This window comes from Falco biarmicus, chromosome 5, assembly GCF_023638135.1.
Source record: "Falco biarmicus isolate bFalBia1 chromosome 5, bFalBia1.pri, whole genome shotgun sequence".
NCBI lineage: Eukaryota > Metazoa > Chordata > Aves > Falconiformes > Falconidae > Falco > Falco biarmicus.
Genome location: NC_079292.1, coordinates 58,603,510 through 58,622,044, shown reverse-complemented (window position 1 = coordinate 58,622,044; position 18,535 = coordinate 58,603,510). Strand labels below are relative to the sequence as shown.

The 18,535-nt window shown below is 52.5% G+C and overlaps 1 protein-coding gene across 3 annotated transcripts; it reads right to left on the bottom strand.

The window, feature by feature from the left end:
• Positions 1 to 8,866: 8,866 nt before the first annotated feature.
• On the bottom strand, positions 8,867 to 17,198 carry TXN2 (thioredoxin 2). Of its 3 annotated transcripts, none has more exons than XM_056340030.1 (4): positions 17,077 to 17,198; positions 16,203 to 16,402; positions 14,463 to 14,586; positions 8,867 to 9,615 (listed from the first exon to the last, which is right to left on the bottom strand). In XM_056340030.1, exons 2-4 carry the CDS (start codon positions 16,400 to 16,402, stop codon positions 9,499 to 9,501), a joined length of 441 nt encoding a protein of 146 aa, XP_056196005.1. In that variant the 5' UTR covers positions 17,077 to 17,198; the 3' UTR covers positions 8,867 to 9,498. The 3 variants fall into 3 exon arrangements, with proteins under 3 accessions (XP_056196005.1, XP_056196006.1, XP_056196004.1); XM_056340031.1 differs by having other exon boundaries at positions 17,109 to 17,130; XM_056340029.1 differs by lacking the exon at positions 17,077 to 17,198 and adding an exon at positions 16,787 to 16,989.
• Positions 17,199 to 18,535: the final 1,337 nt, after the last annotated feature.

Sequence of the window (18,535 nt, the reverse complement as noted above, 5' to 3'; positions counted from 1 at the left end):
CTGGAGGAGAGCAGGTGTCTCTGCCTACTTTTAAAAGCACGAGTAGTTGTGAGTGTGTTTGTTGGGGTGTGCATGCACAGTACCACCATATGTCAGTGCATGTACACAGTGTCACGCAGGGAGCTGGTACGTCTGCCTGTCATGTAGATGTTGGCTCAGAAGATTAGGTCATAGAAATGGGTGCAAATTCACTCAGGCCCGCGGAGCTGTGCTGGTTTCTGTGAGCAGAGCTGTACTGCAGGTACATTGTGTGAATGCCATCCGTATACATACCTGTGCACCACATGCTTCTCCTTCAGCAGCTCTGCACCTTAGCAGGCACAGATCCTCCTTCCCTTATTATTGGAGATGTTTACAGTCAGGTCTAAATCTGGTCGGGTAGCTTCGCGATTACTCACTTCTCAGCTATTACTCTGCTCCAGTAATCCTGAAGCGCAGGGAGACAGGGTGTACCAGGCAGTAGCTAGGACTGGAAGTCTACAGAAATCATGTTCTGCTCTGCTGGTGTTGCTGGAGGGCAATGCATCTCTACCGTGATGTCATAACTGTGAGGCACAACCTTCAGAGCGTAAAAAAGAACACCCATTACTCAGTGGGCCAGCAGGTGATTTCAAAGGAGGCAAGCGAGGAGACCTCAAAACTTTTACCTGCTTGCTGTCTTGGAGATAATGGTAGGCAGAATGACGTGTCACTGAAAATCAGTGATGCCTTTTGCAATATCAGGATTGCGGTGTGATGAGCAATACCTCTGAAGTCTTCACGACAGATGGGAAATGGGGAAAGCTGAGATGAGCTCCAGGCCGTGGACAGGGAAAATGTACCACAAGGATGTAAGATGTCAGGTATGAGGCTGACAACCAGGTCATGGACATGATCTGCAGGCAGGGAGGGAGGAGGGAGGCAGGGACAGGGCATCTCTGCACTGCCAGCTCAGCTTCCCGCAATCTGCCTAATGCAGCTGAAAGCCCCATCAGGAGGAGTCCCTGGAGAGGTGGCTTGGAGCGATTCAGTGCAGGCCACACTCTTGTTCCTGTGGTGTAGATGGACTGGGCAGAGTAGAACCAAGGCTGAACCAGCAGCTGCCCCAAGCTGTAGAGGCTGCAGCAGAATGAGAAAGCTTGAGAGTGCTGGTTCTCGGCCAGTCATGTCCGCTCCCCATTTTGCAGCAAGACCTCCCATCCCGCCTCTGTCATAAGGAGCTTTGGTGCTGCAGCCCAGGGTGCCTGGATGTCCAGCACAGAAGGACAAAGGGTGCCAAGTAAAGAGCGCCTGAGTGTTAAGCCCCAGGCCAGAGGAGGAAAGCAAAGCACTGCAGTCTGCTATGGGGAACAGAGATGTAAACCTGGGTTAACGCAGGGCGAGGTATTTAAAGGACTGGCCCAGTTCAGAGTCAGGCAGTTTTCTCCCCAGCTATAGTTTGTTACAGAAATGCTATAAAATAAGTTTGTCCTACAAGCCAAGGACAAGAATCACCAACTGTTCATGTTGCCCAGCTTCCTTTAGCCCAAAACAATTTGGGGACATGAGGTGGCCTGAACAAAACAGTCAGGTCAGATTTGAAAGGCAGAACTCATTCCAGGGATCAACATCTACTGTTGAGACCCACTGGTAAATCCCAAAGCAAGGCAGGGAGTTAAAATACAAACCTTGCTGACCTTCCCTATCAGCTCCACCTCTGGACCTACTGGTCCCAGCTGGGATGGGAGGGGAGAAGCTGTGTCTGTGCCATCAGCACTGCCGGACATAGGTTAGAGGGCCCAAAATACATGCACAGACACCATAAGCCATGAGACTTTGTCCTCTGCCCGGGGCAGGTTGGCCTGTCCCTCCCAGCTCTGCAGCCTGGCATATCTCACCAGGCTTATCTGGTCGTGTGCCCTCCTCCCTCCCCAGCCTTACCCCCAGGACCAGGTTTTCCTGCTTCACCCCAAATGCTTATTTTTATTATTTTAAAACAGAGTTGCGCCTGTTTTGATTTGCAGGCAAAGGTTAGTGGGAGGTCAGAGCTGACATCTGGGCTGGAGGTAACATTCCCATCTAATTAGCAATCCCTGAATAATGAGGGCCTTCCTGTCCCATCCCCCTGCCCTGGTGCAGGGAGGGCAGAGCCAGCAGAGGCCGTGGCAGAAATGGGGCAGGAGAACACCCCATTAGGTGGCATTTTGTTTCCAGAGGCGCCCAGACCAAACTCATGGGACTGCTGATAGGTGCCAAGCCACAGTTTGCCGAAGGGCCAGTGGTTTTGCCAGTGACCCCCCAAAGCCTATTGTCCAGGGAGAGCCCGTCTGCCCTTTCTGCAAAGCAGGGGTTACAGATATAAACACCCGGGGTGCTACCCTTACTGCTGCATGCGTGGCAAGAGAAGACACCGACGCCACCGGGAGAGACGATGTTGGTGGGAGACAAATGAGATGCACGGTCAGGTCCCCAGAGCGTGGCTGGCCATCCGCTGCCCTCCCCTCAGCCCAGGGAGATAGTTGTACGTTGGCAGTTCTGTCCCCGCTTTCGGGAATTGGATCATTTATCAGGGCGGCAAAGCCCAGCCGGGCTGACATGATGCAGCTGCTGGCGCGCAGCAGTGCTGCGGAGAGGAAGCAGCCACAGCGGGAACCAGCTTGGGCCAGAATGCTGGGCTGGGGGGACAAAGGGACGGCAGTGCTGGGGAGACCCAGTCTGTGAGGGCATGTCTCCCCTGCAGCAGGGCATGGAGAGGCTAGAACACAGCCTGACTCAGCTGGGGGAGAGGCTCCCTGGCTGAATCACCCCAGACTCTGTGCCTTCCCCGCAGCTCCCGCACCGTGGGCTGGCTGTGCCCAGTCAGCGCTTGCAAAACCCCATGAGATCACGGGCGCAGGCAAGCGTGGGGGGGCTGAACTGCAGCCAGGCGCTCTCCAGGTGAGATTACAACACTGGGCACATCCACTCCGTGCAAAACCCCGGCTGACACCCCTTAGCAGAGCTGGTGACACACCAACCTGCCTGCCCTGTCAGCCCTGTGGCAGGGGCATTTGCTGCCAGCAGCCTCCAACATGTGGCCACTCCAGCCAGAATAGCCACGGCCTGTTGATACCTCAGAGGGGACATGACCCTAATTCCTGGCCTCAGTATAAAACCCCATGGAGGGAAGGAGAAAAGGAGGCAGGGGAACAAAGCTCAGGATTTAGCACTGGCAGAGCTCAGCTGCCATGCCCCTGGCTGCAGGCTGGAGAAGATGAGGCTGGAAACCATGTTGTTGGGTCAGCCATGTGCTGCTGGCCACCGCGAGCTGGGCACAGCGTCACAGGAAGGCACAGAATCATAGGGGAGCAGCAGAACAAGGCTATGAGAGAAACCTAAGGGGTTTGCTTGTGACCACAGCCATGTGCTGCCAGTTTCTTTGCCGCAGGCTCCAGTGAGACCAGCAGTGACAGGCGCCTCATGTTCCCATATTTTTTCATCTCAAGGGTGCTACCAGTTTCTGCCTTCCTGTGCAATGCCAGACTGATTAAGAAAACCTCAAATGTGCTTCTTCTGAGTGTCACGAAGAAAACCTAAACTGAGAAGAGAACTTGAGACCAAGGCCAGGGAAAGTGGAACAGGAACTAAACAGGGCGCAGACAGGTACAAGGGGGTTGGTGTGCCGGGCTGCCACATAGTCTAGCATGAAAAATGCAGTGGCAGGCATGACAGCAGCAATCTTTAATATTTCTCGAGCTCTACGAGAAGTCTCCATGCTCCTGTCAGGATCTTAGGAGGAAGACCGTGGGACCCAGCCTGGCTGGGAAGGTGGATGTCCTCAGGTGCTGAGCTAAGCTGAAAGAGCTAAACTGAAGGATCAGCTGAAAGAGCTAAACTGAAGGATCATCCCCTTGAGAGCAAACCCAGAAGTGAGAAAGAAGAACGTGAGGGTTTTGTCTTGTAGCTTCCTGCCAAAAACTGGCACGGCTGTAAACACAAGCACAGAACAATAAGGTCTCCTGTCCCAGCAGCTGCTAAAGCCGTCACCTGGGGAGCTTCCTGCAATCAGCCAGTGGAAAGACAAAAAGGAACTCCCACATGCTTTCCTGCAATTTGTCATTTGCCTGATCTTTGCTCTGCCTCTGCCATCCTCCCTTCCCCCGGAGCTGCCTGTCTCATGCTCCGACAAGAGGATGTGGTTATGAAGACCAGCCTCTGGTGAGGAGCAACCTCATCGTTCAGCCTTGCTTCTCCAAGCAGCAAGAAGTGCTTTTCTTTATGAATTCTGAGTCGCTCAACAGCCTTCCCACAGACAGCGTTTTCCCTGGGCTGGTTCTGCAGGCACTGCGTGAACTCCCCCTGTACCTGGGTCCCAGCACCCCAGAGAGACCCGCAGCACTGCAGGTCTTCTCTGCCTGCCACGTGTTGCAGCTTCAGGGATTACAGTGCCGAGAATTCGCATGACAGTGCCACCAGCTTCTTTTTCAGAGCACCACACCTTCCCAAGAAGTTAATCTCTGGGTCTGAACACTGCCATGCTGGATCTCTCTTCACAGATGAGTATTTTTAGAAAGTTTGAGCTCAGACTATGCAGTCACTCCTGAGCTATGCCAGGATGAAAAGAAAACAACCACTTTGCCTGAACAATACCGGTGTGGAACAAAAAGCCACTGCAAATGGGGTGTTTCAGCATCACTCAAAACTAGCCGAGCTTTGAAAGACAAAACTTCCAGTCAAAAAAAAAAAAAAAAAAAAAAAAAAAAGCTTCCTAGTGAACAGAGCTTTGACAATTTACTTTAAAAGCCAGATTAAAGCAAAACAATGTTATATAAATACCGGCAGGCGTGCCGGAGCTTGCACACAGTACGACACTCGGTCTCCATCGCAGCTGCTGTGCTAGCTAGAGCCAGGGCGTTCGTTACCTGCTGGTTGCAGCATGGCGTGGCCCTGCGGTTAAAGCCACTTGCAAGGAAAGGAGTCGTGCAGTGCCTGTGCCCACAGCTACAGGCCCCACGGGGAACTGGGGAAGCGTTATTGCCTCAAGATGGAGCAAGAAAACGACCTCGGGGAACGCAGCTCCTCTTTGTCCCAAGGTTGTGAAGCTATGCCTGGGGAGCCGGCCGGCCAGGACAAACACCCTCTCGCTGCCAGCTGCGTGGGACCAGCGTGGAGGAGTTGCTGCCACGTGGGTGGCCAGAGGTCACCATCCTCTCCGGAAACCTGGAGCGTTTTGTAGCCTCTGGGCAACTTGAAGTAGATGCCTTCCCCTGAGTGGGAGAGAAAGCAGGCTGGCTCCTGTCCTGTTCCATCAGTAGCTACAGCTGCTGGGGACATCTGTGAGCCCCAGAAGCTCCTGGCACTCTCCACAACAGAGAACAAGAGTACATGAGTGGATAAACACACATACATATATATGTTCAGACATAACTTCACAGAAGCTGCAGACCACGGAGAAAACCCCAACAATTTCAGTGCATTTTTATTGCGGCTGTTTGGATTATCAGGGCACAGGAAGTCGACACGGGCAGGTGGGAGGTTGAGTGCTGCCCTGTTGCCCACAGCCACCAGTTATCCTCCATCCACAGGGCCAGCATCCCCCTCTGGCCTCTCCTCACAGGACCAGATTCCCCATGTCCCTGACCGGCAGGGACCTCTTGCCACCAGGAAGGCAGCCACAGGGTTTCTCTTTGCTCCTTCTCCACTGGGACGTGGAGTGCCACATTTTCAAGCTCTCCCCAGAGGTCTCCTGTTTCCACCCATTTGGCTCCTCTGGCTTTGCCAAAAGTGGCAGCGTCTGGCTTTTGCAAGAGAAAGGGTTTAAGAGTGAAAGTGTTGCTGAAGTTATGAAGCTGCAGAGGCAGAGAAACCACAAAGCTCACAAGTGCACCCCACGCCCTTGAGGAGAGCGGCAGGAAGGTACCCTGTGTGTGGTGATGGACTTGAGTCTGGGTGGGTTGCAGGGGCAGGTAACAAGGACAGGACTGTGTCACAAGTGATCTAGTTTGGTTTTGTTCTGGAAGTCAAGCCCATGGTAGTTTGATTTTTTTATTGCTTAGGATATTGCAGCTGTGCGAGCTGGTTATTCTTTAACTTGCATGAAACTGAAGCTCACAGTGAGCGCTTAACGCAATTCAGCAACAGTTTTGAACAACGCTATGCTTAATGTTGCTGCTAACAGCCTTGCAGTGTTGGAGAATTTAATTGCCGATTCTGTCTGAATCCTATAATTACTTAGTTGAGAAAAATGAGGTGGTGGGGGAAAAGCTCAAACTGATTAACAAACTGTTAGGGCAAACAGCCTGGCAGGGCTGGTGAAAGGCCCTGCCAAACCAGCATCAGTGGCGGCCGTTTCCCTGTTGACATGGAGCTGGGCTTTGTTTTGTTCTCTGCATAGGAGGAATCATGTAATATGTTGATAAAGCAAAGGATTTACTGTCAGTGCTGGGTGCCCGGGCTGCTGAGGCCAGACCTCACTGGAGCCAAATGTGGCCAAAACTGTCCCCTTCAAAGGACCACATATACACAGCCCACTGCGTGCTGCCAGCTAGGCAACCGGAATTTTCCATCCTCTACCAGCACTTGAAGCTGGTCTTGGCGTGGCACCCCTAGCAGAGGAGGCAGCGCAGCTCTCCCTCCTTGCACACACGCACCGTGGCTCAGAGCAACTGGAGGCTAACGTGGAGGTCAGCAGGATGGCACAAACATCGTGGGGAGAGGAGCAGCTGTGTTAAGGCTTGATGCAACTGTAAAGCCAGCAGAAACAACTGTAAAGCTTCTGCTTTGGACAAGACTGTGAGGACAGAGCCTCTCTGTGTCTGACCTCCAGCAGGGAACTCGGCACTGGGTTTCAGAACATACCTAGGGAGGGAGAAGTGGGTTTAGCTGAGCTTTGCTCCCCTTGGGAAGGCACTGACCGCCATGTCCTTTTAAAATAGCAACATTAGAAGCTGAGAAAGCTACTGTAATATAGGTAGGCTCTGGCAGGAGAGAACAAATGCTTAACAGATCAGAGGAGCATTCTATGTGCTTAACTCCAAAAGGGAAAACCAACTGCATCCTTGCTGGAGTAAGCAGACAGCAAACATTTTCACGGCTGACATGGAAAAAGCAGCTACTTCTGAGGAATTACCTGTTGTTTCACTCTTTCCTCTTGGGAAAGACCAGCATCACATTCAGGTGGCATGAAAATTGCTGTCCAGCTCTGCTTTTAACCACTACATAAATACACTGCTGCTAGTGCTTCCCGCTTGCATGCCCTCTGTTATTAACAGCAGCTGTGGGAATCCCTGAAGCCTCCCCTAGCAGTCTGCAAACAAGGAGCTGAATTAAGATCCCACCACAGAAAACATCCTTGCGCTTTTAAGTCTCATCCTGCAGTGAAAACTGTACAAAGCGCTGGGGGAATCTCAGGCTGCCCCCGCACTCCTCCTCTCCACCTGTTAACACTGTTTCTCAAGGGCTTCCACAGGGTACCATGTATGTGGGTTTTCACCACTTAAAGAAACAAGTTGCAGCTTTCACATAATGCACCCTAAAGCATGCTGGTGCTTTAATAGCTGAATTACACCTTAGCTCCACTTTTCCTCAGAAGGAAGTGATAAAATAGCTAATTTATACTGCCCCTTAATTACACAATGCAAAGTCACTGTGTTTTTTCCTGTTCTGTAGGATGGTGAAGCATGAAAGTTGACTATTGTTGGGTACATGACGCTGTTCCCCTATTTTTCCTGCTCATGCAGGAAAATGGAGACAGCCTTTACTAGAAGTGTTTACAGAGCAGGAACACTGCAACGGCAGGGGAAATGGCCTTGCCTGAAACATGAGCAGGACACGAGCAGCACAGCTTCTGTGGTCTCCCACATAAAATAAAATGCCAGGTTTTACCGATAGTAACAGTTCCTTACCAAATTACATCCAAGTGACACCTCTAGCAGCACACCAGTGGTGAGATAGCCCAGCCTCAACCGGGATGTACCCATTTCTGGGGACCAGCACCACCTTGTGCTGCTGCCCAGGCCCTGGGGGTGATGGAAACAGGTGGGAGTAGTGATACCTGCAGCACTGCAGTTGCAGCAAGACATGCAGAACTTGGATTGCCACACCTCTGCTCCTTCAAGGGTCATAAATAGTTACTGCAAAGGTGCAGAAAAAAATTGCCTCATGGCTTGTAACAACTTATGGCAGGGAGGTGAAATGGAGCAGAGCCAAAGCAGATGTAAGAGTGACTGAAGGAAACAGAAGCTGGGAAGGAAAAAATAAAAAAAAACACAACCAGCTTGTCCATAGTCATTAAGCACTTACAATGTTCTTGTGCAGCTTTAGGTAAGTACACTGGAACGAAGCATTACAGCAGGCACCAGCCGTGGTGCTGTACTCTACCTACAAGCAGATGAGGAGACTGGGAGCACTTAGAAGCCAGGTTGACTGGTAACAGGTGTATATAGGGAGGAGGAGGAAGAGATGGGAAGGGCTGAAGGCTGCTTGCGATAGGAGCACACAGCTGCCTCCCTTAGTCTAAAGGTCAGGGTAATTAAAGTCAAAAGACTGCCTTTTAACAGGGCTTACCTGCATGAGCAGATTTAATCATTTACACAAGGGAAAGGGAGGGTCTCAGGCTCCTCGGGCAGGAAAGGAGCGAGAAAAGCATGGGGGGAGTGAGCACAGCTCAGGTTCCTTGTGTGCAGTGAGCCACTATTCCTCTGTGCACAGGAGAACAGTCCTTCCTCCGGGATCCAGCAGCACCCAGAGGGAGTCCTAGAAGCAGCACTGGAAGCCCTGTGAAAGTAATCCACTTGTTTGTTTTTCAGCACATTTCCTTTTAGCAGGGATCAAGTCATAACCTGTGTTCTCCCAGCTCATCAGCAGAAACCAGCCAGTGTGCTGCTGATACCCCCTCTCACCTTTCTGGACAGACAAGGGACTTCCCTGCGATTTCTGAGAATCAAGTTTTATTCTCCAGCTAGACAGCAGTGACCAATAAAGTTATCTTCATTACAGACATACAAAAGGAGATCCATAAAATACTTCTGTTTTCTATTTCCTCTTATAAAATTATGATGGGAGCCCATGGATTAGTGGAGCTGTACCTGTTGCAGCAACACGAGGAGAAGGACAAAGAGACAGATTTCACAGACAAGGCAGAGGCATTCTCAGCTTTAAACAAACCCACCCAGGGCAGGTATGTACCCACATCTTGCAGGGAGCAGCTGCCCTCTGCTCTGGGCTATCAGATGCTAGGCAAAGAGAAAAACATTCCTGCTCTTAACTGCAGCTTCGCACGTCAGCTCTTTTCTGATAAAACACAGGCTCCTAACTCCAGCCGTATTCCCCATTTTGAGAAAAAGCAGCCCCACTCCTCAGCACCCTTTACAACTACTGCTGCTCAAGAGAAGTGGGAGTGGGAGGGAAGAGTAACAGCACTGTCCATCTCCTAAATACCCCAAAACAGAAAAAAACCCCAGGCTGTACAAGGCAGCCAGTTCACATGCCCCTCAGCTCTCTCAGGCAAGGAATGCACAATGCGGACGTGTCCAGAGACAGAGGTACAGTCACCCTTCTAATTCAGGCTCCAATGAGTTTCTTGAGGAATGCCTCCAGCTGATCCTCATCCTTTATCCCCACAAACTTATCCACAACATCTCCATTCTTCATAGCCAGCACAGTTGGCACTGCTGACACCTGGGAGCAAGAGAAACAGGGAGACACAGGTGAGCAGAGGCTGCAGGGAGCCTAGTTGCACCTTGGTGGCCCCAAATGGGGCTCTACAGAAGCAGCTATAAGGGAGCTGAGCATACAGCTCAAGGGTAACGTGTCTGCTTGCAGAACACAGGCCAGCTGAGATCTATGTTCCTCCTCTCTCTGTGGACTCCTCTCTGCACTGACTTATGTTGCACTAAGTCAAGGCTGAGCAGCTTTCCAAGTTTAAAAAAGACCCAACATTTTAAAGACAAAACCAAAGCTAATATAAAAACAGCAAGGCAAAGCTTTCCCCCCTGCCCCAGTACAAATTCCTCTTCTCCTTCCCTTTTGTCATGTCATAAGCAAACAAACCAACCCAGTCTTTTACCAGGACATCTCTCAGACTTGACAACCTTTGGACGTCTTATGGCCAGGTTGGTATCAAACTCTACCCATGTTCTTCTTCAGACAGGACTGGAGCTGGAGGAAGGTCCCCGCCCTGATCACTGCACAGGCAGATTTCCTGCTCCGTCCTACCACAACCTCCTCCAACCCATCTTTCCTTTTCTACTACTGTTTCCAGTGGTTTAGGTGGTCACACACCAGTGGCTGTCCACTGCAGATCCCTGATGATTAGGTAAGAAGTCAAAAAGTCCCTCTGCCCAGAGCCAGTAGGCAGCTGCGCTGCTCTGGATGCTGCTTTTTTAGCCCAGGACAGTTTTCTGAGAATTATCCAAGAGGACAGCAGTGGAAATGACTACGCTCCCCAGGGACTTGCCGGCTGACCAGCGACAGAAGAGACCCCAGGGACATGGCAGAGAAGAAGCAACCAAAGCTCAGAGAGCTGCAGTGACATCTGGTCATGTTTCTGACCCCACAGCTTTGGTGCCCTTACCTCTGCAAAGCTCGCACCCCCAAAACAAGTCCTGTCCTCATCTTGCCTTCCGCGTCCCTGCCAGCCTGCAGGGACTTCTCGCATGCACTGCCCCCCCCCCTACTGCCAGCAAGCATCTGCAAATCCTTCCTTGGGAAACCCGCCAGAGGGCTGGCTTTTCTCCCATCGGGAGCCTGAAGATGAAAGGGACATTTTGTGCTTCTCTTCCCACCCGGTCCCAGCTGGCCAGTCCGGCGTGGCTCCCCGCAGTCTGTCCTCCAGGCCTTGTGCAGTCTCATCCGAAGGGACAGGAGCGCCGGGGCTGCCGCATCGCACGATCTTCAGCTCCTCCTAGTGACTGGTGGCAGCGTGTCCAGAGGTCTCGGCCCCGGCGCTGGCGACGGTGCCGTCAACACGCTCCCTTGTGATTTTAACCGTACCAGCACTGCTGCACTCAGCTGGTCTCTTCCTCCCTAAGAAGGGCAAACCTCCACTGCGCCTCCCTCTTGCAAAGTGGGTTAATAATGAGCGGAGTTGCCCCAGCTCCATTCAAAAAACCAACATGCCCAACCAGCAAGTCCAAGCATCCGGCCGTTACAGCCTGGGGTAGGGAACGGTTGACTCTTTGAAGCACTATGAACAAGCTAACACAGAGTTACAGGGCTCTGCACGCTGACCAGTGCACCCATGAGCTTCCCCTTTTCGTGTGGGTGAGCAAACCCCAGGAACGTGTGGCCGACCTGGGGCTGGCACTGCAGAGCTGGGTGAGAACAGAAGGCACTGAGAAACTTGCCTCTGCCCAGAAAACACTTCCGACAGCTTCCTTCCTTCTAGCTGCAGCAAGGGCAGCTCATTAATGGAGCACGTACTTTTTTTTTGCTGCTTGAGAAGCAAATGTCATGGGAATTTCTAGAACACAAAGTTGCGGACTTTTTTCCTCTTCTTTTTTTTTTGGTCCCATCTGCCCTGAATCTAAACAAACCCTCCTCCTCTCTCAAGGCATTTCTAGAGAAAAAGTCAGGCTGCTTTTGATCAGCGCTGACTACAGATATATGCAGCCATCCAGGCTATTCCTGGCAGCATCCGTACTAAGGGAATTCTCTCCCATCTGAAACTGGGATTTTATACAAGCTTGGATGCCACACAGTGCAGCACGGGGAAGGATTTCACCCAGGCTTCAGAACAAGGTGTAACAGAGGGCTGAGCTCCGCTGATGAATGACTGTCCCTGTATCCAGCAGCTCTCCTGAGCTGCCTACTCGCAGCGGCCGGAGAAGGGGCTGCCCTTTCCCAGTGGCCACACATGCAGGCAATGGGCCAAGGCAAGAGATGAATCTAAAGAATTTCAAGAGACAGCAGATTAAACAAAAAAGTATTCCTTCTCCCCTTCTGCTTTTGGGGTGAGAGAGGTCAGGAGTGGGCTGGAGCAGCAGAGAAAAGCCACAACCAGAGATGAAAGGTGTTAGATATAAGCAGGAATCCCCAGAGAAAGAACTTCTGTGCTGTGCATAACTGGACAGGGAAAGGCGCCAGGGTCGTTTCTAGTCGCAGGAAATGCATCCCCGCTTAGTGCTAAGCCGGGACAGCCGGGAGCCAAGGGCAGACGGCAGCCCGTGTGAAGGAATGTGACTGCATTCCTTGGCTCTTCCAGGGGGTGTCTCTCCCTAGTCCTGCCTCCCCCTGCACCAAGGAGGCTGCTGAAGAGGAGCTTGTGCAATCGGGCAGCAAGCGGGCGGCTGCGTGTGTGGGCAGGGGAATAAACGTGGATGAAGACTTCCGGGCAGCTAGTGGAGGAGTTGTGGGGGCGGCACAGACACCGAGAACCCCCAGAACAAAAACTTTCTCAGCCTGCAGACATCTGATCCCCAATGGAATGGCTTTAAAGCAAATCTTTTCTGATCCCTTCCAAATACCACCTCTGGTTTTCCTGATCTCTCCTAAACACTACCTTTGGTCCCTCTTTGATCTCGATTTAGTGTCTTCCCATCAGCCCTTATGCTCACATCTCCTTAAGTGGCAACTTCCCAGAAAGAAGACGAGCAAAACCAAGCGCGTGCTCAGCACACGAACCAAACTTCTGCCTTAAAAAAGATGCCCCAAACTATAAAGATCAAAGCAAAAATTTCTCCTTTACACCTAACCATCTGCAGCTATCCTACTCTCAGACACTGCCTAGGGGTGGGGTTTTAGCCATGAGGATAATAGCCAAGACCAGATAAACACATCACTCCTGACAGCAGAGGAGGCAGCAACGACCTCCAGACCCTCCTGCTAAACAAAAACTTCATCATGTTTGTATATAAGGCTCTAGAATGAGTTGCTGGAAGCTGGCCCTTGCCTGCAGCCTCAGTCCTGCCTGCACCTACGTCACCAGGGCTGCAAAACAGGGACCCTGCAGACAAATGCGTGTACACTGAAGGCTGTGCAGCTGCTCACTCACCAGCCAGTGGGAGAGTACAAGCAGCCTATCATCAAACCTGCACAACTTGGGGAATTTTCAGCCTCTGTTTAAAAGACCTTTATTCACATGCACACACTCTGCCATTTTCCAGTCATCTGATATTATCCTCTTGTAATCACAACTAATTCAATCTTCTGGAAGGCTTGGAACAATACAAGTGTTGAGCTAATCATCTCTATATTCTCTTCTCCTTTTCTCCTTAGGGTTGTTGCTACCAGAGCTTTGACTGCATCTATTAGGATTTACCCACTTTCTGACCACCACTGAAACAATCTCACGGTCTTCAACTTCTTACCAGCACCCTTGTGCTATGCAGCCTTCGGGCTTGCCACACACTGAGCACTGCTCAGGAGCCAGCAGCCATCTTCCTTGGCCCGGGGCATATCTGCCAGAGCACCGGAGGCTCCCATGCTCATCTTGCAGAAGCTGCAAGGCACGATTGTGGGTGCCAGCTGGGTGGACACTCCACCACAGCACAGGCAGAAAGGTCTCCTCGGGAAAGAGTGGGAGGCAACAAGCTGTTTCCGCTTCCTTCTTCTTCTGGCTCGGCAGGGTGTGGGAACGGCACAGTCTCCTCCAGACTCAATAAAATGACAGCTTGCTCAGGAGATGGTTCACACTTTGCTGGGCAACTTGAGGAGCTTCCTGTTGAACCTCCACCCTGGGAGCAGGACTTCATCTGCAGAGGGGGAGTAGCTCCATCCGCATGATATACAAGTGAAAATTAAGCACTTTCCTCCCTGTAAAACACAGCAGCAGGATGCCCTGTCTCCATAGACCGAGTTGTTTACAAGGAGAGACAACGGAGGTGAGCACAGTTGTCAGAGAATTTTTTGTGTTTCTTAAACTAACCTATTCATTGACACAGGGCAAAAATACATAAATCATGTAAACCAAAGCCATGGCCTTCTCCAGTCACTCTGCTCCTTCCTGGGAGCAAGGCACTGCAGGGTACACACCCAACAGACGCGTAAAAAACTAGTGTAAGCACCAAGGTCTGTGCTTGTCAAGAGCGGGATGAATGCTCCTGTTGCTCATGTGTGCTCTCCAACTTGGCTCCTACCTGTCCCAACAAAACCCAGCAAAAAATCTTGAACAAGGAAGGGAAAGAGAGGGACAGGCTGTCTGCATTAAGAACAACATTCAAGAGCAGAGCAGACTGGGGCTTGCTACTTCATGTTCCTGCCCTGCACCTGAGCAGCCCATGCACACAGTAAAACACTCTGTATATGCTGCAGGCTCCTCAACACCAAGCAAGCATTTATGTTGACAGATGCCTGCAAGGCTCAGAGGACACCTTTCTGCAAAATTAGATGTGGGGATGCTGAGCATGAGCAAGAAAAGCCAAGCAGTGAAATCCACCTACTCACAAGTGACCCAAGGGGTCAGGAACTGGTAGGCACTGGGCTTCTCCTCACCACCAACACCACTGCCATGCAGGCACACCTCTCCCCAGGGAAGGACCTTCTTTGCACTACCAGCAAAATAAAGTCTGCACTTTTCTGGCTCCTACCTCGTACTCAATAGCAAGGTCTGTGTGATCGTCAATGTCCACTTTCGCCATCAGCACCTTCCCCTCCTGCTTGGCCACCATCTTCTCTAACCTGGGGCCTAGGATCTTGCAGGGGCCACACCACCTGACAGAGAAAGAGGAGAGGGGACATCAGAGGAGGTAAGCACAGCAGCAGCTGTGGAAGGCTTGCTGGTACAGCAGTGCCTTTACCACCACTGCTGTTCCATTCAAGAACCAGGTTGGGAATACCATTCCCAAACCATGATTTAGAAAAACGTTTCCCTCACAACAGAGCTGTCAAAGGGTTTTTATCTGTGTGTTCCTGTGGTGGTGGGAGCTGAGTAGAAGAAGAGGTCACCATTCAGCATTTGCGGTAAGCATTTTGATGTCATTTTGACCATACCACAGTCTGCTCTGCCAGCCTTGGTGGTCCTCCTGCCTCCTCTTCTTAGCTGTTCATCCCTACCCTGCTTTGCATCCTCACTGGTGTGTACGTGCAAAGCTGTGACCCTGCTGACCACAAAATTGCCCTAGAGCAAGTGCTGCTGCCAGGTGTGGGGGTCACAGCCCACACTCAAATCGTTTTATGCCAATTATCAAATCACAGACATCCCCTCCACACTCACCACAGGGTTTACAGAAACTCCCCTTTAGCTGCAAAACTTACAGAGGCATCACATCTGTTCAAAGAGAGACCACCTATTCCAAGCCCAGATGCAGTAACAGCAGACTGCAAGGCCCTGTACACAGAAAACATCCCCTACATCCTCTGACTGCACATTAGCATAGTATGAACTCAGTTCAAGGAAAACATAAATTAAAGCTCCAAGTGCCCTTTTTAAAAAAAACCCTGAAGCTCTGGAAAACTTTTTTCCTCTTTAGCCTCCCTCTATACCAGGTTTCAGGCTTTCAATCATTTGTCCTCTCCTCCCTGGATGATCCCAATTAACATTCATTTTGGTTTGTCAGTTTGGTCTATTTAGAGCAGAAGTTTTTGGGCTGTTTCATAGTGTTTGCCCAGAATCGGCCACAACAGGCTCACATGACAGCACTGTGGGTCTGTGAAAATATTTGAGAAAACAAAGATAATCAGTATTGTTAATCCAGCAGATAACATCTAGGAATATTTTTACTAGCAAGAGAATGTCAACTTTTTTATTGATAACAAATGCTGCTGTTGGTATCAGTGGCTATTATTAATACATAAAGGCATTTGCTGTCAAGATCCCTGCCTCGAGAGCATGCAGCGTAAGAAAACCTGAAAGATGCAACATGATGGTGCAGGGGTACACCAAGCGCAGTATTCTTCCATGGCTCTTTAACATCATTTAGTGTTTTTAAGAGGAGGTTTAATCCACAAAGTTAAAAAAGGGAGGCATCAGAGATTTTATCTTGAGGTGTCTTTTGCAGGATGATTCAATGCCAGCACCAGGGTGACACCCAAGCACTTGGGAGGTGCAGCCATGCTGCCCTGGGGAGTGCCTTCCAGGCACTAGTGTTCTACACTCCTGCAGGGTGTAGCTATGCCCACAGTGGTGCAACCCAATCAGTTAAATCTCTACGGATTGCGCCACAGAGGCAGAAGCACCTTTCCACATCAGATGTGGCAGCTCCACAGCTTGGGAAGCCTTCACATCCCCAGTGCACCCGGAATGCCACTGTGTCAGGAAAGCAGCAGGGGACACACCTACATGTTTGATGGCAGAAAGAGGCTCAAGAGCTGTGTGTGTGGGAACTTACTGTGCATGGAAGTCCACCACAACGGGTTTGGGGTTGTTCACCACCCGGTCCTGGAAGTCACTGCCGTCCTGCACATTGAAGGTGCTTCTGCAGGCTGCTGAGGTGCCGAAGGCCCTGCCGTGGGGTGCCAGGGGGCCCTGGGGAGGCAGTGTCCTGGAGGTAAGGGACAGCAGCTGCCGGAGCACCAGCCTCTGGGCCATCTGTGGGAAGAGGAGGAGGCATGTGGGGTGGGTGCACCTCATGGCCAGTCCCACTGCAGCAGTGCCTCACTCACAGTCCTCTCAGCAGGGCAGCCCCCAAGCCAGGACCTGCCCTAGATAGAAACACATAGGGCATCGAACAGGAGCGCTTACTCCCCCTAAGCCCAGCCCTTGCCAGCCCAGTGCAGCTTCAGCCACACTGCTGTAGGTCCCACCCACCCCGGAGCCCCCAGATACAGACCCCAGATTCCTCCCTATTTCTATGAGGTAGGCACAGGGTTCGCATTTCCCACAGCCCTACAGAGCAGAGCCCTCCCGCCGGGCCTGTTCTTTCCGACGCATAGGGCAGGCCCCCCAGCCACGGGATCCCCATTCCCCCGATACCATGGGGCTTGATTCCTTTAGCCAGAGGGTCCCAGCAGCTCCCACCAGTGGAATAGGGCACAGTTCCTCCCTCAGCCCCCCAGCCCGGTAGGGAAGGCCACTCCTAAGTCACGGGAGGCCTCATTGCTCCTCCAGCCCCAGAAGGCAGGATACTCCCGCTAAGGGGGCCCAGCTCCCTCCTCCAGCCCCTGAAAGCAAGCCGCCCTAGCCAAGAAGGCCACACGGACAGGGTCCCCGTCCCCGCCCCCCCCCCCCCGGAACCCCCCTAAGCCGCAGCCCCCGCCCCGCACCTTCCCGGGCCCGGAGGTGACCCACACCCAACTGAACTTCCGGTTAATGCCCCGCCCACCCAGGTACTGATTCGCCGCTGACACAGGAAGGCCAACGACGGAACGGCCACCCTCACAATCGATTGGCCGCCGCCCCAAGCCCCGCCCCCCCGTCTGACTGGCCGCGGCGGTCGTCCTTCAAAGTCCTTTCCCACAGCCCCATAGGGGCCGGCGGGCTGTGTCACGCGAGGCGAGCCTTGAGTGCTGATTGGCGACGACGCCTTCCAATGGCACGCAGCCTGGGGTGTGGCGCGCCTTCCGCACGTGGCGCGGGCCCCGCCCCGCCCCCCCGCGGCGGCTCTCGGCCGGGCCCGGGGACCGCCCGTGTCTCTGATCCGCCCTGGGAGAGCGCAGCCCTGCAGCGCCCCCGGCCCGCGGGTAACTCCCTCCCGCACGGCGCGCCCGGGCCGGGCAGCAGCACCAGCCTGCCACCCTGCTGCCCCGGGCAGACCCGCGTGTCTTACTGTCCCCCGCGGAGCCTGCAGCCAATGCCCAACGGCACCGGAGCCGGTCTCCTTCCCGCTGCCAGCTCCGACGGCGTCGGGCCCAGCAGAAGCAAGGCTGGAAGGCGCTGCTCGCTTGGCGGCACCCAAAGTGAGGGGACTCAGATCCTCATGCCCCAGCACCCCTGGAAGTCACCAGGTCCAACCCAGGCGGCAGGCGCAGCGCACGCTGGCTGTGGGTGCCATTTTTTCAGGTTGTTGCTTTTCTAAGGGGAGTCACAGTTTAAAGCGACACATACACTGTGGACGTGCAGCCTGTGGGTCCCTTGTAGGCATTTAAGGATGGAAGAGGAAACATCTGGAGAACGTGCGCTTCTGTGGGTACAACGGGGCTTTGCTCCATGCCAGCATGTACAGGGAACAAATTAAACGGGCGCTTGGTGACTTCCAGCCAACCCAATTCAGTCACAAGCCCTTTTCTTCCCCTGGACAATCCCAAAATAAAAAGCCTACAGTGCCAAGGGTGTAGGAAGTAGTGGCACCACCTCAGCATCTACTGGCCATGACAGCCATTCCCGGACTGGCCTTGGAGCTGGGGCAATGGGACGTTAAGCCCTCGGAAGGATGCTGATCGGTGCCAGCTGAGGTGATTGTTTCCCCTTTCCAGCTGTGCGTAAATATAGGATCTTCTAGCAGCAGTAGCACTAGCATAGCCCAGCATTCCCCAAAAATAAGGAAGAATTCATTTGTCATCTCCTTCATCTCTTCTGCTCCCCAGCCTCTCCCCAGCACAAAGCAGTGGCAGGGCTTTACAGAAACAGCAGCTGAATTTGGAGGGCTGGGAGCATTTTAGGTTTTAGCCCCCCCCAGTTCAGGGTATCAGGAAGCACAGGTGCAGGGGGGTATATTCTTCTAGATGCTAAGGGGCTGGAAAATGTGTGGGGAGGTCAAAGCCTGTTCCCTCTCACCCCTCCTCC

Bases quoted from the DNA above. Each gene is read 5' to 3' on its own strand.
- TXN2 (XM_056340029.1), bottom strand. The intron at 14,587-16,202 runs GTAAGTTCCCAC...TTTCTCTGTCAG, and splicing joins GTGGTGGACTTCCATGCACA to GTGGTGTGGCCCCTGCAAGA. The intron at 9,616-14,462 runs GTAGGAGCCAGA...TCTTGCTCCCAG, and splicing joins ACCTTGCTATTGAGTACGAG to GTGTCAGCAGTGCCAACTGT.